Here is a 21,962-nt window from a genome sequence, read left to right as displayed (position 1 = left end):
AAGGATATAACTACTATAATACTGCTCCTATGTATAAGAATATAACTACTATAATACTCCCCCTATGTACAAGAATATAACTACTATAATACTGCTCCTATATACAAGAATATAACTACTATAATACTGCCCCTATGTACAAGAATATAACTACTATAATACTGATCCTATGTACAAGAATATAACTACTATAATACTGCCCCTATGTACAATAATATAACTACTATAATACTGCTCCTATGTACAAGGATATAACTACTATAATACTGCTCCTATGTATAAGAATATAACTACTATAATACTCCCCCTATGTACAAGAATATAACTACAATAATACTGCTCCTATATACAAGAATATAACTACTATAATACTGCCCCTATGTACAAGAATATAACTACTATAATACTGCTCCTATGTACAAGAATATAACTACTATAATACTGCTCCTATGTACAAGAATATAACTACTATAATACTGCTCCTATGTACAAGAATATAACTACTATAATACTGCTCCTATGTACAAGAATATAACTACTATAATACTGCCCCTATGTACAAGAATATAACTACTATAATACACCTCCTATGTACAAGAATATAACTACTATAATACTGCTCCTATATACAAGAATATAACTACTATAATACTGCTCCTATGTACAAGAATATAACTACTATAATACTGCCCCTATGTACAAGAATATAACTACTATAATACTGCTCCCTATGTACAAGAATATAACTACTATAATACTGCTCCTATGTACAAGAATATAACTACTATAATACTGCTCCTGTGTACAAGAACATAACTACTATAATACTGCTCCTATGTACAAGAACATAACTACTATAATACTGCTCCTATGTACTAGAACATAACTACTATAATACTGCCCCTATGTACAAGAATATAACTACTATAATACTGCTCCTATGTACAAGAATATAACTACTATAATACTGCTCCTATGTACAAGAATATAACTACTATAATACTGCTCCTATGTACAAGAATATAACTACTATAATACTGCTCCTATGTACAAGAATATAACTGCTATAATACTGCCCCTATGTACAAGAATATAACTGCTATAATACTGCCCCTATGTACAAGAATATAACTACTATAATACTCCTCCTATGTACAAGAATATAACTACTATAATACTGCTCCTATATACAAGAATATAACTACTATAATACTGCTCCTATATACAAGAATATAACTACTATAATACTGCCCCTATGTACAAGAATATAACTACTATAATACTGCTCCTATGTACAAGAATATAACTACTATAATACTGCTCCTATGTACAAGAATATAACTACTATAATACTGCTCCTATGTACAAGAATATAACTACTATAATACTGCTCCTATGTACAAGAATATAACTGCTATAATACTGCTCCTATGTACAAGAATATAACTGCTATAATACTGCTCCTATGTACAAGAATATAACTGCTATAATACTGCCCCTATGTACAAGAATATAACTGCTATAATACTCCCCCTATGTACAAGAATATAACTACTATAATACTGCTCCTATATACAAGAATATAACTACTATAATACTGCCCCTATGTACAAGAATATAACTACTATAATACTGCTCCTATGTACAAGAATATAACTACTATAATACTGCTCCTATGTACAAGAATATAACTACTATAATACTGCTCCTATGTACAAGAATATAACTGCTATAATACTGCTCCTATGTACAAGAATATAACTGCTATAATACTGCTCCTATGTACAAGAATATAACTACTATAATACTGCTCCTATGTACAAGAATATAACTGCTATAATACTGCTCCTATGTACAAGAATATAACTACTATAATACTGCCCCTATGTACAAGAATATAACTACTATAATACTGCCCCTATGTACAAGAATATAACTACTATAATACTGCTCCTATGTACAAGAATATAACTACTATAATACTGCTCCTATGTACAAGAATATAACTACTATAATACTGCTCCTATGTACAAGGATATAACTACTATAATACTGCTCCTATGTACAAGAATATAACTACTATAATACTGCCCCTATGTACAAGAATATAACTACTATAATACTGCTCCTATGTACAAGAATATAACTACTATAATACTGCTCCTATGTACAAGAATATAACTACTATAATAGTGCTCCTGTGTACAAGAATATAACTGCTATAATACTGCCTCCTATGTACAAGAATATAACTACTATAATACTGCCTCCTATGTACAAGAATATAACTACTATAATACTGCTCCTGTGTACAAGAATATAACTGCTATAATACTGCCTCCTATGTACAAGAACATAACTACTATAATACTGCTCCTATGTACAAGAATATAACTACTATAATACTGCTCCTATGTACAAGAATATAACTACTATAATACTGCCTCCTATGTACAAGAATATAACTACTATAATACTGCTCCTGTGTACAAGAATATAACTGCTATAATACTGCCTCCTATGTACAAGAATATAACTACTATAATACTGCTCTTATGTACAAGAATATAACTACTATAATACTGCCCCTATGTACAAGAATATAACTACTATAATACTGCTCCTATGTACAAGAATATAACTACTATAATACTGCCTCCTATGTACAAGAATATAACTACTATAATACTGCTCCTGTGTACAAGAATATAACTGCTATAATACTGCCTCCTATGTACAAGAATATAACTACTATAATACTGCTCCTATGTACAAGAATATAACTACTATAATACTGCTCCTATGTACAAGAATATAACTACTATAATACTGCTCCTATGTACAAGAACATAACTACTATAATACTGCCCCTATGTACAAGAATATAACTACTATAATACTGCCACCTATGTAATGTGCATTCTCCCCAGCCCGCACAGTGTCTTCTTAGTGCAGCACTGACAAGTCTCCCATGTAATCGGCTTAGGGCGACAATGTCGGATGAACCCGCAGCTTCTCACTTCCTCAGTAGATCTGATTTTCAGACTAAACCACACATAAGCTCATAGGTTGAATGTTCCGCAGCCTTTGGCGGTTGCTGGCTCGGCACCCAACCTTCTACCCCCGTGTTGTCAGCAGGGCACCCGGTGATGGCGTCTGGATAGTAATAAACTGCCCCATGTGCTAAGAAAGGTAAAATATCAGAACTACAACTCACATCCAGTCTGTAGAAGGTCGAGGGCGACGCCGGTGGCGATGTCCATTCCTGTGTCGATATAAGGCTGGCAGTTCTTCAAGGAGGACAGGAGGCTGTCTACGGCCGAGGGGGAGATCAGTGATGCCCCGTGGGCGGCCATGTCTGTGGGTCACCTAATAACCAATACAAGGTGGATAAGAATATATGTATTGTGCTCCCTTCTCCCCAGTAATCACACCAGCGCTCCCATCTCCCCCAGTAATCACACCAGCGCTCCCATCTCCCCCAGTAATCACACCAGCGCTCCCATCTCCCCCCAGTAATCACACCAGCGCTCCCATCTCCCCCTCAGTAATCACACCAGCGCTCCCATCTCCCCCCAGTAATCACACCAGCGCTCCCATCTCCCCCAGTAATCACACCAGCGCTCCCATCTCCCCCAGTAATCACACCAGAGCTCCCATCTCCCCCAGTAATCACACCAGAGCTCCCATCTCCCCCTCAGTAATCACACCAGCGCTCCCATCTCCCCCAGTAATCACACCAGAGCTCCCATCTCCCCCAGTAATCACACCAGAGCTCCCATCTCCCCCAGTAATCACACCAGAGCTCCCATCTCCCCCAGTAATCACACCAGAGCTCCCATCTCCCCCTCAGTAATCACACCAGCGCTCCCATCTCCCCCAGTAATCACACCAGCGCTCCCATCTCCCCCTCAGTAATCACACCAGCGCTCCCATCTCCCCCCAGTAATCACACCAGAGCTCCCATCTCCCCCAGTAATCACACCAGCGCTCCCATCTCCCCCAGTAATCACACCAGAGCTCCCATCTCCCCCCAGTAATCACACCAGATCTCCCATCTCCCCCCAGTAATCACACCAGAGCTCCCATCTCCCCCAGTAATCACACCAGAGCTCCCATCTCCCCCCAGTAATCACACCAGAGCTCCCATCTCCCCCCAGTAATCACACCAGAGCTCCCATCTCCCCCCAGTAATCACACCAGAGCTCCCATCTCCCCCCAGTAATCACACCAGAGCTCCGATCTCCCCCAGTAATCACACCAGAGCTCCCATCTCCCCCCAGTAATCACACCAGAGCTCCCATCTCCCCCCAGTAATCACACCAGAGCTCCCATCTCCCCCCAGTAATCACACCAGAGCTCCCATCTCCCCCCAGTAATCACACCAGAGCTCCCATCTCCCCCAGTAATCACACCAGAGCTCCCATCTCCCCCCAGTAATCACACCAGAGCTCCCATCTCCCCCCAGTAATCACACCAGAGCTCCCATCTCCCCCCAGTAATCACACCAGAGCTCCCATCTCCCCCCAGTAATCACACCAGAGCTCCCATCTCCCCCCAGTAATCACACCAGAGCTCCCATCTCCCCCCAGTAATCACACCAGAGCTCCCATCTCCCCCAGTAATCACACCAGAGCTCCCATCTCCCCCAGTAATCACACCAGAGCTCCCATCTCCCCCAGTAATCACACCAAAGCCCCCATCTCCCCCCAGTAATCACACCAGAGCTCCCATCTCCCCCAGTAATCACACCAAAGCCCCCATCTCCCCCCAGTAATCACACCAGAGCTCCCATCTCCCCCCAGAGCTCCCATCTCCCCCCAGTAATCACACCAGAGCTCCCATCTCCCCCAGTAATCACACCAGAGCTCCCATCTCCCCCAGTAATCACACCAGAGCTCCCATCTCCCCCCAGTAATCACACAGCTCTCTACTATCAGAGCATGCTGACACAACTTGGATGAAAAGAAAGTTGGGTGAAAATCCCGCAGGAGCTGTCACTCGTGGAGAGAATAACCTGCTGGGACTTGTAGTGCTCCAGTACCTGCCTGTCAGGACAACACTTCGGCTTCGCGCGCTGCTTTTCCTTTCAGGCCACGCCCCCCAGCAGGGCTGGTGGTTGTTGCTATGACTATGGAGCGCGACCTGCCGTGACGTCACCAGTGAGCGCCGCAGTCACCTGACAGACGGGAGGCAGGTCACGTGACTGGGGAGATGTCAGCGGTTTCCTTCTTCGCCCCGGAATGAGGGGTCTGCGGTGAGAGCGGCGCCCGGAGGAGAGAGGCCGGGACCGGGCCGGTACGGAGGAAGGACAGGGGACGTGCACGCTGCATGCACTGGCTGCTGGGAGACTGTGAGCATGCTGGGCGTTGTAGTCTGCACCCGAGGCTGTGTTACTCTTCCTCAAGATAGTTTAGCGCCCCAGCTGCTGCAGAACATCATAATGCATATCCTGAGGTTCAATTAAAGGCAAGCATAATAAATATCAAATATTAGATAAAATAATCAATAAGTTATGAGATAATCGCACAGTCAAATAATGTGGTAATAGGATGTGGGGACACCGCTACCCTCATTATCTGACTGTGCGATTATCTCATGTCATATTTGCTATTTATTATGCTTGTCTTTATAATAAAGTTATCTTTTAATATCCTGAAAAGAGCTTTAGCATCTTCTCCTCCCTTCTCTGGTCTGGTTTGGTGTATATGGGCCTATATGACTGTATGTGCCCCCGGGGATGTGTGCTATGATATGGTGTGTATATGGGCCTATATGACTGTATGTGCCCCCGCCCGGGGATGTGTGGTGTGATATGGTGTGTATATGGGCCTATATGACTGTATGTGCCCCCGCCCGGGGATGTGTGCTATGATATGGTGTGTATATGGGCCTACATGACTGTATGTGCCCCCGCCCGGGGATGTGTGCTATGATATGGTGTGTATATGAGCCTATATGACTGTATGTGTTAGTGCCCCCGGGGATGTGTGGTGTGATATGGTGTGTATATGGGCCTATATGACTGTATGTGCCCCCGCCCGGGGATGTGTGGTGTGATATGGTGTGTATATGGGCCTATATGACTGTATGTGCCCCCGCCCGGGGATGTGTGGTGTGATATGGTGTGTATATGGGCCTATATGACTGTATGTGCCCCCGGGGATGTGTGGTGTGATATGGTGTGTATATGAGCCTACATGACTGTATGTGTTAGTGCCCCCGGGGATGTGTGCTATTATATGGTGTGTATATGAGCCTACATGACTGTATGTGCCCCCGCCCGGGGATGTGTGCTATTATATGGTGTGTATATGGGCCTATATGACTGTATGTGCCCCCTCCCGGGGATGTGTGCTATTATATGGTGTGTATATGAGCCTATATGACTGTATGTGCCCCCGCCCGGGGATGTGTGGTGTGATATGGTGTGTATATGGGCCTATATGACTGTATGTGCCCCCGCCCGGGGATGTGTGGTGTGATATGGTGTGTATATGGGCCTATATGACTGTATGTGTTAGTGCCCCCGGGGATGTGTGCTATGATATGGTGTGTATATGGGCCTATATGACTGTATGTGCCCCCGCCCGGGGATGTGTGGTGTGATATGGTGTGTATATGGGCCTATATGACTGTATGTGCCCCCGGGGATGTGTGCTATGATATGGTGTGTATATGAGCCTATATGACTGTATGTGTTAGTGCCCCCGGGGATGTGTGCTATGATATGGTGTGTATATGGGCCTATATGACTGTATGTGCCCCCGCCCGGGGATGTGTGGTGTGATATGGTGTGTATATGGGCCTACATGACTGTATGTGCCCCCGCCCGGGGATGTGTGGTGTGATATGGTGTGTATATGGGCCTATATGACTGTATGTGCCCCCGGGGATGTGTGCTATGATATGGTGTGTATATGGGCCTATATGACTGTATGTGCCCCCGCCCGGGGATGTGTGCTATGATATGGTGTGTATATGGGCCTATATGACTGTATGTGTTAGTGCCCCCGGGGATGTGTGCTATGATATGGTGTGTATATGGTCCTATATGACTGTATGTGCCCCCGCCCGGGGATGTGTGGTGTGTATGTGGGCCTATATGACTGTATGTGCCCCCGCCCGGGGATGTGTGCTATGATATGGTGTGTATATGGGCCTACATGACTGTATGTGTTAGTGCCCCCGGGGATGTGTGCTATGATATGGTGTGTATATGGGCCTATATGACTGTATGTGCCCCCGCCCGGGGATGTGTGCTATGATATGGTGTGTATATGGGCCTATATGACTGTATGTGTTAGTGCCCCCGGGGATGTGTGCTATGATATGGTGTGCTGGACATGTATGTGGTCCCTATACATTTAGCTTTCTTTGGTTGCATGGGCTGTTTGCCATATATATGTGGTTAATATAGGAACATGCATATATTATTTATAGGGCCATTTTCTCTTATGCCCTTGGTACTATATTGCCACTGTTCCTTATTTGCCACCTAATTGGCTCTTGACCCCAACAATTTAGGTTTCTTACCAACTGCCTTATCGTGTCTGGATTCATCTTTAAGACATTTCTTAGTACTCTGCATGTTTTATCACTGCCATTACAGTATCTGTGTTAGGGGCGCTCCAGTTAGAGCCCTGTTCTTACTATGTTTCGTTTTTCAGATCTACACTATATACATGCTCGTTCTACATTCATGTTGTGACAGTGTATGCACGCCGTCTGGGGCTCCCATGCCCATATGTGGCTATACTCGGCTGATGCTCTCTCTCTCTGCGCATGCGCGTTCTGGATCCTTGTGTTCTGCTAAGCGCCTGCGCCTGTGACCAGTTGCTTTCGCCCATGCGTGGTGCTCTGGTGTAGCGGCCGCTTATTTACTTGCGACTATTTGCTTACACCGGCTCTGTTTTTGCGCATGCGCGCTTTTGGTTCCCTGCGTTTCATCTAGCGCAGGCGCCGTATAACATATACGCCTGCTCCTTTGATTTCTTCTGCGCCTCATCTGGCACAGGCGCAGCTCACTTCATGTATCTGCTCCTGCGTGGTCCCCTTTGTCTGAGCGGTCTCCCTTGCAGTCTGTTGCTGCTTGTCCACACCGGTCTCTTATGAGCTCTTATGTTCAGTATATTTAAAGCTGTCAGACACCTCTGTCTACATCTTCCGAGGAAGCCTGGTCTGCCAGGCGATACGCGTGGGGCATCACTTCACCAGGTAGTATCTGATGGGGGGTTCTCCTCCGTTTATATTGTGAGGCCCAGTGCTACTGTTATGTACAAATACCCTCAAGCCTGTCAGTTGGTTCATTAGTTTTTACTATTTTACTAGATTGGACAACCATTTTTTTCCTTTTACTCCTCTCTTTGGCTGCACTTTTTTGTGCTCTTATGGGATATCTATGGTATTGTCCAAGTATGTGTATATATATATATATATATATATATATATATATATATATATATATATATATACTTGGACAATACCATAGATATATAAAAATATATAATAAAGAGATATATACAGGGTGGAGCGCGGTAATTTGCTGATTTGGGAATGAAATAAAAAAATTATGATCATTAGAAAAATTTATTTTATATTTTAATTATACTGAACAGTAATGGAATTTTTAAATTACATGGTTTTAAATAGTGTATCTGGCAAATGTCGACCTTCGCTATCCACACACTGCTGCATACGTTTTCTGAAGTTTTCATGAACTCTAACAAGCATGTCCACTGGTATTCTGCCAATTTCAGCTTCAATATTGTTCCTTAGGTCTTCCAAGGTGTTGGGACGGTTGATATACACCTTAGACTTCAGGTAACCCCAAAGGAAAAAATCGCATGGGGCTAAATCTGGTGAGCGTGCTGGCCAGTTCACATCTCCCCTCAAAGAGATAAGCCGTCCAGGAAACATTTGCCTCAAACAATTCATGGTAACCCTCGCTGTGTGTGCAGTGGCACCATCCTGTTGGAACCATGTATCCTCTAGTTCCATTGCCTCAAGAGCCGGCTGAAAATAATCCTGTATCATAGACAAGTACCGTTCGGAGTTCACAGTTATGGCACGACCATTATCCTGAAAAAAGTAAGGACCAATGATGCCTACTCGTGATATGGCGCACCACACAGTGACGCGGTCCGAATGCAGAGGTCTCTCGTGAACTTCTCTGGGGTTTGTTTCACTCCAGTAACGCATATTTTGTTTGTTTACACACCCACTGAGGTGAAAATGTGCCTCATCAGAAAAAAACACAATTGCGTCACGGGGTATCGTTGCTAACATGTCTTCACAAGAGGTCCGCCGTGTCAAATAGTCCCATGCTGACAAATGTTGGACCACGCACATTTTATACGGGTGAAAATTCAGTTCATCATGAAGAATCCGGTGGAGAGAACGTCTTGAAATGCCAAGAGCAAATGATTGCTTCCGAGCAGAGCGTTTCGGAGATTGCAGTACTGCTGCTTCTAACTCTCTCGATGTTTTGTGGTGTTGTAATCCTTCTCTCAGGTCCCCTTCGTACACATGACACATTCCCTGCTGTTCTGAATGCATTCGCCCAATTTACAATTGATTGCCGTCCAGGAACACGTCCGCGTGGAGGAACAGCGAATTGTAAACGAAAAGCGCGCTGCACTGCAATGATCGAGTGGGCATTTGAAAAATACGCTTCAACACAAAATGACCTCTCCTCACGTGTCCACTGCATGATGGCAACTGAAAGGCAGAGGAATACAAATCTCCCATCAGCCACTGTAAGCCACACCCACTCTCCCCTCTCTTCGACCGACAGTGCCGCCACAGCATGCAGTGCAAAAAAGCAAATTACCGCGCTCCACCCTGTATATATATATATATATATATATATATATACACATATATATATATATATATATATATATATATATATATATATATATATATATATATATATATATATATATATATATATATATATATATATATATATATGAAAAAAAGGAAAACAGCACACAAAAAATAGAAAAAAGTGGGCTTTAATGCCTGGACGGCGTGGCAACGTTTCGGATTTCCAATCCTTTTTCAAGCAGTGAATATACAAATGAAGTGGGTTTATATAGCTAATACAAATGTTCTCTATTAAACATCATTGAAACAATATTCATATTTTTAACATTAGTGCTGATAGATTCCATATTTTAGTAAAGTGCATTAGTGTCCATGTGCATATATCTACCAACATCATAGAAATGATAACCATCATATACAGTGCACTATAAATATCACACATATATAGTAATAGGCAATTGAACTTACACAGATGTCCCAATCTAATACATAATTAGATAGAAAGCACACTTACAGGCATATCGCCGCTTGTATGCAATTCTCGGCGTCTTCCTGGAGTCACTGCGCATGTCTACAGCAACTGGCCCATAGCATTCTGGTCAGCGCCTGCGCAATAGTGCTCTGAAGACATCAGCGCCATTTTGGATAAGGGGATAACTTTACTTCTTGGTGTCTTCCTAGAATCACTGCGCATGTCTATGGCGTCTGACCTCTCATATATTATTATGGTCAGCGCCTGCGCACTAGTGATCTGAAGATATCAGCGCCATTTTGGAAAAGGACATAATCTTAATTCCATGAAAGAACATGAACAACTCTGCATTTCTACCACAAACCTTTATATTTGATACAGCGCTAGCCACATAAAGGTCTTTTCAGTGTCAAACTATTAAAGACCATAGTATACATTTCTTGGGCTAAAATAAGCGCTAAAGGTTATATATTAGAACGCACCCTCACATGTCTTAGTCATATCAGATTTTTATGACAATTTTAACAAAAGCCCATCATTGATTTAATAAACTTTCTCAACTATGTGGGTATCATAAATCAGGACTGAATTACAGAGAAAAGGATACCTCATAATTCCCATATATCCTTAATTAGGAAAACCGTAATGAGCTTCCAAAATATTACTATAGGAAAATATACAGACAAGTGAGTGCCATTCATATATTTATTGAGATAACAGCAGAGTAATAAACCAAGAAAAAGTTATAATAGAAAAAATAAACTTCATTTTCCATGCAAGATATATCTTTCCCTTCATAGATTGGGACATCTGAAAAAAATCATAAATAATTAAAAACAATTTTCCCACATATATATATGAAACAGAGAAAATTTACCAACTCCTACAAAACCTGATTAGTTTTAAAATCCACATTTAGTCCATATGGTTTTAATGTATTGAGTTTCACAATCCATTCCAGTTCCCTTCTTTTAAGTAGTCGCACTCGATCTCCCCCTCTTCTCTGAATAGGAATCATATCTATGATACGAAATCGTAATTGTTTTTCTGTATGCGATTTCTCTACAAAATGCTTGGAGACAGGCAGATCCATACGACCCTTCCTTATGGTATGTCGGTGCTGGTTAATCCGAGTCTTAAAGTCACAAGTTGTTTCACCGACATACCATAAGGAACAAGGGCACTGTAATAAATACACAACAAATTCGGAATTGCAAGTCAAGAAATGCTGTATTTTGAATATCTCTCCAGTACTGGGATGAGAGAAACTTGATCCCTTAAGCATCAAAGAGCAGTTGACGCATGACAGACAAGGGAAGCATCCCTTTCTCTCCTGGCCAGATATAGTTGTTTGACTGGACCTTCTAAGGGGTCCAATGTCAGATTTGACTATAGTGGAACCAATAGTGCGGTTACGTTTGTAGGAGAATATTGGAGGCTTGGAAAATTCTGTCACATATGGTAGACATTTAGATAACATTCCCCAGTGTTTACATATAACTTTTGAAATCTTGCTACTCTCTTCACAGAAGGACGTCACGAAAGGTATACGGTTCAATTCTTTTTTGTGGGGCTTTTTCTGAAGGAGATCGTCCCTTTTTAATAAATCCACCTTACTTTTCTGTATTTTTTAAGAGATTTTTAGGATAACCTCTATCTGAGAATTTTTTTAGAGTGTTTTCCATGGATTTCTCTAAAGAGTCTTCCCTACTTTCAATTCTTTTAACTCTAATTAACTGGCTAAGGGGGATCGATTCCTTTGTTTTTTTCGGATGTTGACTATTAAAGAGAAGTAGGTCATTTTTGTCTGTCATCTTTGAATACAGTTGAGTCATCAACCTATTATTCTCAATTCTCACATTTACATCCAAAAATTGAATGTTTGTATTTGAATGTACCAAGGTGAATTTGATTGTGTCGTCAACTGCATTCAAATAATTATGGAACTCGATCAGTTTATCTTCAGGACCCGTCCAAATCAAAAAAATATCGTCTATGTATCTCCACCACGCAGCTACATAGCTGAAGTGGGGAGATACATAAACGTGTTCTTCTTCGAGGGTGCTCATGACGATGTTCGCATAAGCTGGCGCCATATTAGCGCCCATGGCCACTCCTCGCAATTGAAAATAATAAACGTCTCCAAATAAAAAATAGTTTTTGGTTAATATTAGTTCAAGCAGTTGTAGAATAAACGTTTTAGTATTCTCAGAGTATTGAGTGTTTTGCAGCTTTTTATTAATTGCTTCCAAACCTTTACTGTTTTCAATCGACGTATACAAAGATATTACGTCGAATGACGCCAGTATTATTTCACCTGTTATTTCAATTCCGCCAATCTTCTCAAGAAAATCTGTAGTATCTCTCACAAAAGATTCTGTATGACTGGCTATTGGATTTAAAACCTTATCCAAAAAGATCCCAATATGGGAAAAAATAGAATCGCAGCCTGAAACAATAGGCCTGCCCGGAGGATGTACGAGAGACTTATGTATCTTTGGAAGTATGTATATCACAGGAGTGATGGGAAATTTCACTGTCAAAAAATCAAACATATCTTGGTCAATGATTTGCCTATTCAGGGCATCTTCCAAAATGGATTTAATGTCCCTTGCAATGTCAAATTTTGGGTCATGAGTAAGTCTCTCGTACACCTCCGGGTCGGCCAACTGTCTATTTATTTCATCAATATAATCTTTTTTGTTCATGATGACGACTGCGCCACCTTTATCTGCATTTTTTATGATTATTTCATCATCATGTGCCAGTTCATACAGAGCCTCCATTTCACCCACTGTCATATTAGGGTGTGAAAATTGGTTAGTACATTCTTTTTTCAACTTTTCTACATCATGATTGACAGCTAAAATAAAGGCTTCAATGACAGGTGAATTATCTGGTGGAATAAAATGACTATTTTTCTTTAAATTTAGTTGTTGTAAATTTAAACTGCAACTAAGAGGTTTCTCTATATTTGGCTTGTTCCAAAACCACTCCTTTAATTTGATAGACCTAAAGAATCGCTGCAAGTCCATATTAAGTTCAAACCAGTCCACATGTGTACTTAACCCCTTCCCGACCTTTGACGCCACGTAGGCGTCATGAAAGTCGGTGCCATTCCGACCCATGACGCCTATGCGGCGTCATGGAAAGATCGCGTCCCTGCAGATCGGGTGAAAGGGTTAACTCCCATTTCACCCGATCTGCAGGGACAGGGGGAGTGGTAGTTTAGCCCAGGGGGGGTGGCTTCACCCCCTCGTGGCTACGATCGCTCTGATTGGCTGTTGAAAGTGAAACTGCCAATCAGAGCGATTTGTAATATTTCACCTATTATAACGGGTGAAATATTACAATCCAGCCATGGCCGATGCTGAAATATCATCGGCCATGGCTGGAAATACTAGTGTGCCCCCACCCCACCCCTCCGATCGCCCCCCCACCCCCCCGATCTGGCCGGTACACTGCTCCGGCTCCCCTCCGTCCAGTGCTCCGCTCCCCCCCGTGCTCGTGTCCGCTCCCCCCGTGCTCCAATCACCCCCCCGTGCTCCAATCACCCCCCCTGCACTCCGATCCACCCCCCCCCCCGTGCTCCGTTCCACCCCCCCGTGCTCCATTCCAGCCCCCCCGTGCTCCGTTCCACGCCCCCCGCGCTCCGTTCCAACCCTCCCGCGCTCCGATTCCCCCCCCCGTGCTCCGATCCCCCCCCCCCCGTGGTCCCCCCCCACCCTATCATACTTACCGATCCAGCCGTGGTCCCGTCCGTCTTCTCCCGGGCGCCGCCATCTTCCAAAATGGCGGGCGCATGCGCAGTGCGCCCGCCGAATCTGCCGGCCGGCAGATTCGTTCCAAAGTGCATTTTGATCACTGAGATATAATCTATCTCAGTGATCAAAATAAAAAAAATAATAAATGACCCCCCCCCCTTTGTCACCCCCATAGGTAGGGACAATAAAAAAATAAAGAAATTTTTTTTTTTTCCACTAATGTTAGAATAGGGTTAGGGTTAGGGGTAGGGTTAGGGCTAGGGTTAGGGTTAGGAATGTGCACACGTATTCTGGTCCTCTGCGGATTTTTCCGCTGCGGATTTGATAAATCCGCAGTGCTAAACCGCTGCGGATTTATGGCGGATTTACCGCGTTTTTTTCTGCGCATTTCACTGCGGTTTTACAATTGCGATTTTCTATTGGAGCAGTTGTAAAACCGCTGCGGAATCCGCACAAAGAAGTGACATGCTGCGGAATGTAAACCGCTGCGTTTCCGTGCAGTTTTTCCGCAGCATGTGTACAGCGATTTTTGTTTCCCATAGGTTTACATTGAACTGTACACTCATGGGAAACTGCTGCGGATCCGCAGCGTGTGCACATACCTTTAGAATTAGGCTATGTGCACACGGTGCGGATTTGGCTGCGGATCCGCAGCAGTGTTCCATCAGGTTTACAGTACCATGTAAACATATGAAAAACCAAATCCGCTGTGCCCATGGTGCGGAAAATACCGCGCGGGAACGCTGCGTTGTATTTTCCGCAGCATGTCAATTCTTTGTGCGGATTCCGCAGCGTTTTACACCTGTTCCTCAATAGGAATCCGCAGGTGAAATCCGCACAAAAAACACTGGAAATCCGCGGAAAATCCGCAGGTAAAACGCAGTGCCTTTTACCCGCAGATTTTTCAAAAATGGTGCGGAAATATCTCACACGAATCCGCAACGTGGGCACATAGCCTTAGGGTTAGGGTTGGAATTAGGGTTGTGGTTAGGGTTAGGGGTGTGTTGGGGTTAGTGTTGTGGTTAGGGGTGTGTTGGGGTTAGGGTTGTGATTAGGATTATGGCTACAGTTGGGATTAGGGTTAGGGGTGTGTTGGGGTTAGTGTTGGAGTTAGAATTGAGGGGTTACCACTGTTTAGGCACATCAGGGGTCTCCAAACGCAACATGGCGCCACCATTGATTCCAGCCAATCTCGTATTCAAAAAGTCAAATGGTGCTCCCTCACTTCCGAGCCCTGACGTGTGCCCAAACAGTGGTTTACCCCCACATATGGGGTACCAGCATACTCAGGACAAACTGCGCAACAATTACTGGGGTCCAATTTCTCCTGTTACCCTTGTGAATCTAAAAAAATGCTTGCTAAAACATAATTTTTGAGGAAAGAAAAATGATTTTTTATTTTCACGGCTCTGCGTTGTAAACGTCTGTGAAGCACTTGGGGGTTCAAAGTGCTCACCACACATCTAGATAAGTTCCTTTCGGGGTCTAGTTTCTAAAATGGGGTCACTTGTGGGGGGTTTCTACTGTTTAGGCACACCAGGGGCTCTGCAAACGCAACGTGACACCCGCAGACCATTCCATCAAAGTCTGCATTTCAAAAGTCACTACTTCCCTTCTGAGCCCCGACGTGTGCCCAAACAGTGGTTTACCCCCACATATGGGGTATCAGCGTACTCAGGAGAAACTGGACAACAACTTTTGGGGTCCAATTTCTCCTGTAACCCTTGGGAAAATAAAAAATTCTGGGCTAAATAATTATTTTTGAGGAAAGAAAACGTATTTATTATTTTCACGGCTCTGCATTATAAACTTCTATGAAGCACTTGGGGGTTCAAAGTGCTCACCACACATCTAGATAAGTTCCTTTCAGGGTCTAGTTTCCAAAATGGGGTCACTTGTGGGGGGTTTCTACTGTTTAGGCACATCAGGGGCTCTGCAAACGCAACGTGATGCCCGCAGAGCATTCCATCAAAGTCTGCATTTCAAAACGTCACTACTTCAATTCCAAGCCCCGGCATGTGCCCAAACAGTAGTTTACCCCCACATATGGGGTATCACCGTACTCAGGAGAAACTGGACAACAACTTTTGGGGTCAAATTTCTCCTGTTACCCTTGGGAAAATTAAAAAATTCTGGGCTAAATAATTATTTTTGAGGAAAGAAAACGTATTTATTATTTTCACGGCTCTGCATTATAAACTTCTATGAAGCACTTGGGGGTTCAAAGTGCTCACCACACATCTAGATAAGTTCCTTTGGGGGTCTAGTTTCCAAAATGGGGTCACTTGTGGGGGGTTTCTACTGTTAAGCCACATCAGGGGCTCTGCAAACGCAACGTGACGCCCACAGAGCATTCCATCAAAGTCTGCATTTCAAAACGTCACTACTTCACTTCCGAGCCCCGGCATGTGCCCAAACAGTGATTTACCCCCACATATGGGGTATCAGCGTACTCAGGAGAAACTGGACAACAACTTTTGGGGTCAAATTTCTCCTGTTACCCTTGGGAAAATAAAAAATTGCAGGCTAAAAGATCATTTTTGAGAAAATAATTTTTTTTTTTATTTTCATGGCTCTGCGTTATAAACTTCTGTGAAGCACTTGGGGGTTCAAAGTCCTCACCACACATCTAGATTAGTTCCTTTGGGGGTCTAGTTTCCAAAATGGTGTCATTTCTGGGGGATCTCCAATGTTTAAGCACACAGGGGCTCTCCAAACGTGACATGGTGTCCGCTAATGATTGGAGCTAATTTTCCATTTAAAAAGCCAAATGGCGTGCCATCCCTTCCGAGCCCTGCCGTGCGCCCAAACAGTGGTTTACCCCCACATATGGGGTATCAGCGTACTCAGGACAAACTGGACAACAATATTTGGGGTCCAATTTCTCCCATTATCCTTGGCAAAATAGGAAATTCCAGGCTAAAAAATCATTTTTGAGGAAAGAAAAATTATTTTTTATTTTCATGGCTCTGCGTTATAAACTTCTGTGAAGCACCTGGGGGTTTAAAGTGCTCAATATGCATCTAGATAAGTTCCTTGGGGGGTCTAGTTTCCAAAATGGGGTCACTTGTGGGGGAGCTCCAATGTTTAGGCACACAGGGGGCTCTCCAAACGCGACATGGTGTCCGCTAACAATTGGAGCTAATTTTCCATTCAAAAAGTCAAATGGCGCGCCTTCCCTTCCGAGCCCTGCCGTGTGCCCAAACAGTGGTTTACCCCCACATATGAGGTATCGGCGTACTCGGGAGAAATTGCCCAACAAATTTTATGATCCATTTTATCCTACTGCCCATGTGAAAATGAAAAAATTGAGGCGAAAATAATTTTTTTGTGAAAAAAAAGTACTTTTTCATTTTTACAGATCAATTTGTGAAGCACCTGAGGGTTTAAAGTGCTCACTAGGCATCTAAATAAGTTCCTTGGGGGGTCTAGTTTCCAAAATGGGGTCACTTGTGGGGGAGCGCCAATGTTTAGGCACACAGGAGCTATCCAAACGCGACATGGTGTCCGCTAACGATGGAAATAATTTTTCATTCAAAAAGTCAAATGGCGCTCCTTCCCTTCCGAGCCTTACCATGTGCCCAAACAGTGGTTTACCCCCACATGTGAGGTATTGGTGTACTCAGGAGTAATTGCCCAACACATTTTAGGATCCATTTTATCCTGTTGCCCATGTGAAAATGAAAAAATTGAGGCTAAAAGAATTTTTTTGTGAAAAAAAAGTACTTTTTCATTTTTACGGATCAATTTGTGAAGCACCTGGGGGTTCAAAGTGCTCACTATGCATCTATATAAGTTCCTTGGGGCGTCTAGTTTCCAAAATGGGGTCATTTGTGGGGGAGCTCCAATTTTTAGGCACACGGGGGCTCTCCAAACGTGACATGGTGTCCGCTAAAGAGTGGAGCCAATTTTTGATTCAAAAAGTCAAATGGCGCTCCTTCCCTTCCAAGCCCTGCCGTGCGCCCAAACAGTGGTTTACCCCCACATATGAGGTATCAGCGTACTCAGGACAAATTGGACAACAACTTTCGTGGTTCAGTTTCTCCTTTTACCATTGGGAAAATAAAAAAATTGTTGCTAAAAGATAATTTTTGTGACTAAAAAGTTAAATGTTCATTTTTTCCTTCCATGTTGCTTCTGCTGCTGTGAAGCACCTGAAGGGTTAATAAACTTCTTGAATGTGGTTTTGAGTACCTTGAGGGGTGCAGTTTTTAGAATGGTGTCACTTTTGGGTATTTTCAGCCATATAGACCCCTCAAACTGACTTCAAATGTGAGGTGGTCTCTAAAAAAAATGGTTTTGTAAATTTCGTTGTAAAAATGACAAATCGCTGGTCAAATTTTAACCCTTATAACTTCCTAACAAAAAAAAATTTTGTTTCCAAAATTGTGCTGATGTAAAGTAAACATGTGGGAAATGTTATTTATTAACTATTTTGTGTCACATATCTCTCTGGTTTAACAGAATAAAAATTCAAAATGTGAAAATTGCGAAATTTTCAAAATTTTCGCCAAATTTCCGTGTTTATCACAAATAAATGCAGAATTTATTGACCTAAATTTACCACTAACATGAAGCCCAATATGTCACGAAAAAACAATCTCAGAACCGCTAGGATCCGTTGAAGCGTTCCTGAGTTATTACCTCATAAAGGGACACTGGTCAGAATTGCAAAAAACGGCAAGGTCTTTAAGGTCAAAATAGGCTGGGTCTTGAAGGGGTTAACCCAAAAGATAACCCCTTATTTAACCCCTTTCTGACATCGGACGTACTATCCCGTCCATGTGGGGTGGGCCCCTATGACCATGGAAGGGATAGTACGTCCAGCGCGATCGTCGGCGCTCACGGAGGGAGCGCCGCCGATCGCGGCCGGGTGTCAGCTGTTTATCGCGGCTGACATCCGGCACTATGTGCCAGGAGCGGTCACGGACCGCCCCCGGCACATTAACCCCTGGCACACCGCGATCAAAGATGATCGCGATGTGCCGGCGGTGCAGGGAAGCACCGCGCAGGGAGGGGGCTCCCTGCGGGCTTCCCTGAGCCCCCCGCAGCAACGCGATGTGATCGCGTTGCTGTGAGGGTCTCACCTCCCTCCCTGCTCCCTCCAGCCCCGGATCCAAGATGGCCGCGGATCCGGGTCCTGCAGGGAGGGAGGTGGCTTCACAGAGCCTGCTCAGAGCAGGCACTGTGAAGGCTGCAGCGCTGCATGTCAGATCAGTGATCTGACAGAGTGCTGTGCAAACTGTCAGATCACTGATCTGTGATGTCCCCCCCTGGGACAAAGTAAAAAAGTTAAAAAAAAAAATTCAAATGTGTAAAAAAAAATAAAAAAAAATATTCCAAAATAATGAAAAAAAATAAATTATTCCCATAAATACATTTCTTTATCTAAATTAAAAAAACAAAACAATAAAAGTACACATATTTAGTATCGCCGCGTCCGCAACGGCCCGACCTATAAAACTGGCCCACTAGTTAACCCCTTCAGTAAACACCATAAGAAAAAAAAAAAAAAGAGGCAAAAAACAGCGCTTTATTATCATACCGCCGAACAAAAAGTGGAATAACACGCGATCAAAAAGACAGATATAACTAACCATGGTACCGCTGAAAACGTCATCTTGTCCCGCAAAAAACGAGCCGCCATACATCATCATCAGCAAAAAAATAAAAAAGTTATAGTCCTGAGAATAAAGTGATGCAAAAATAATTATTTTTTCTATAAAATAGTTTTTATCGTATAAAAGCGCCAAAACATAAAAAAATGATATAAATGAGGTGTCGCTGTAATCGTACTGACCCGAAGAATAAAACTGCTTTATCAATTTTACCAAACGCGGAACGGTATAAACGCCTCCCCCAAAAGAAATTCATGAATAGCTGGTTTTTGGTCATTCTGCCTCACAAAAATCAGAATAAAAAGCGATCAAAAAATGTCACGTGCCCTAAAATGTTACCAATAAAAACGTCAACTCGTCCCGCAAAAAACAAGACCTCACATGACACTGTGGACCAAAATATAGAAAAATTATAGCTCTCAAAATGTGGTAACGCAAAAAATATTTTTTGCAATAAAAAGCGTCTTTCAGTGTGTGACGGCTGCCAATCATAAAAATCCGCTAGAAAACCCGCTATAAAAGTAAATCAAACCCCCCTTCATCATTCCCCTAGTTAGGGAAAAATTAAAAAAATGTATTTATTTCCATTTTCCCGTTAGGGTTAGGGCTAGGGTTAGGATTAGGGTTAGGGCTAGGGTTAGGGCTAGGTTTAGGGCTAGGGCTACAGTTTGGGTTGGGGCTAAAGTTACAGTTAGGGTTTAGATTACATTTACAGTTGGGAATAGGGTTGGGATTAGGGTTAGGGGTGTGTCAGGGTTAGAGGTGTGGTTAGGGTTACTGTTGGGATTAGGGTTAGGGATGTGTTTGGATTAGGGTTTCAGTTATAATTGGGGGGTTTCCACTGTTTAGGCACATCAGGGGCTCTCCAAACGCGACATGGCGTCCGATCTCAATTTCAGCCAATTCTGCGTTGAAAAAGTAAAACAGTGCTTCTTCCCTTCCGAGCTCTCCCGTGTGCCCAAACAGGGGTTTACCCCAACATATGGGGCATCAGCTTACTCAGAACAAATAGGACAACAACTTTTGGGGTCCAATTTCTCCTGCTACCCTTAGGAAAATACAAAACTCGGGGCTAAAACATATTTTTTGTGGGGAAAAAAAAGATTTTTTATTTTCACGGCTCTGCGTTATAAACTGTAGTGAAACACTTGGGGGTTCAAAGTTCTCACAACACATCTAGATAAGTTCCTTGGGGGGTCTACTTTCCAATATGGGGTCACTTGTGGGGGGTTTCTACTGTTTAGGTACATTAGGGGCTCTGCAAACGCAATGTGACACCTGCAGACCATTCCATCTAAGTCTGCATTCAAATGGCGCTCCTTCCCTTCTGAGCCCTCCCATGTGCCCAAACAGTGGTTCCCCCCACATATGGTGTATCATCGCACTCAGGACAAATTGGGCAACAAATTTTGGGGTCCAATTTCTCCTGTTACCCTCAGGAAAATACAAAACTGGGGGCTAAAAAAATAATTTTTGTGGGAAAAAAATTTTGTTTTATTTTTACGGCTCTGCATTATAAACTTCTGTGAAGCACTTGGTGGGTCAAAGTGCTCACCACATATCTAGATAAGTTCCTTAGGGGGTCTACTTTCCAAAATGGTGTCACTTGTGGGGGGTTTCAATGTTTAGGCACATCAGTGGCTCTTCAAACGCAACATGGCGTCCCATCTCAATTCCTGTCAATTTTGCATTGAAAAGTCAAACGGCGCTCCTTCCCTTCCGAGCTCTCCCATCCGCCCAAACAGTGGTTTACCCCCACATATGGGCTATCAGCGTACTCAGGACAAATTGTACAACAACTTTTGGGGTCCAATTTCTTCTGTTACCCTTGGGAAAATAAAAAATTGGGGGTGAAAAGATAATTTTTGTGAAAAAATATGATTTTTTATTTTTACGGTTCTACATTATAAACTTCTGTGAAGCACTTGGTGGGTCAAAGTGCTCACCACACCTCTAGATAAGTTCCTTAGGGGGTCTACTTTCCAAAATGGTGTCACTTGTGGGGGGGTTTCAATGTTTAGGCACATCAGTGGCTCTCCAAACGCAACATGGCGTCCCATCTCAATTTCTGTCAATTTTGCATTGAAAAGTCAAATGGCACTCCTTCGCTTCCGAGCTCTGCCATGCGCCCAAACAGTGGTTTACCCCCACATATGGGGTATCAGCGTACTCAGGACAAATTGTACAACAACTTTTGGTGTCCATTTTCTCCTGTTACCCTTGGTAAAATAAAACAAATTGGAGCTGAATTAAATTTTTTGTGAAAAAAAGTTAAAT

The 21,962-nt window shown here is 43.1% G+C and overlaps 2 protein-coding genes across 8 annotated transcripts in view; one reads left to right on the top strand and one right to left on the bottom strand.

Moving 5' to 3' along the window:
* The window catches only part of NSMCE2 (NSE2 (MMS21) homolog, SMC5-SMC6 complex SUMO ligase), a 237,070-nt gene extending 231,899 nt beyond the window's left edge, over positions 1-5,171 (bottom strand). For 2 of the 3 annotated variants that reach the window (XM_069731888.1, XM_069731890.1), the window contains exons 1-2: positions 5,045-5,171; positions 3,218-3,369 (exon numbers count right to left, since the gene is read on the bottom strand). In XM_069731888.1, the coding sequence (XP_069587989.1) occupies positions 3,218-3,356 (139 nt within the window). In that variant the 5' untranslated portion in view covers positions 3,357-3,369; positions 5,045-5,171. The remainder of the gene's footprint in view (positions 1-3,217; positions 3,370-5,044) is intronic. The other variant, XM_069731889.1, reaches the window with a different exon arrangement.
* The window catches only part of WASHC5 (WASH complex subunit 5), a 92,079-nt gene continuing 75,287 nt past the window's right edge, over positions 5,171-21,962 (top strand). Inside the window, exon 1 of one of the 5 annotated variants that reach the window (XM_069731883.1) lies at positions 5,171-5,298. The gene's annotated coding sequence lies outside the window, so the exon portion shown is untranslated. Of the gene's footprint in view, positions 5,354-8,197; positions 8,218-21,962 lie in introns of those variants that run through there. The other 4 variants (XM_069731885.1, XM_069731882.1, XM_069731886.1 and 1 more) reach the window with 4 other exon arrangements.

Source organism: Ranitomeya imitator, chromosome 6 (genome assembly GCF_032444005.1).
Source record: "Ranitomeya imitator isolate aRanImi1 chromosome 6, aRanImi1.pri, whole genome shotgun sequence".
NCBI lineage: Eukaryota > Metazoa > Chordata > Amphibia > Anura > Dendrobatidae > Ranitomeya > Ranitomeya imitator.
The sequence above is the reverse complement of the archived record's forward strand: the minus strand, read 5'-3'. Positions and strand labels throughout refer to the sequence as shown.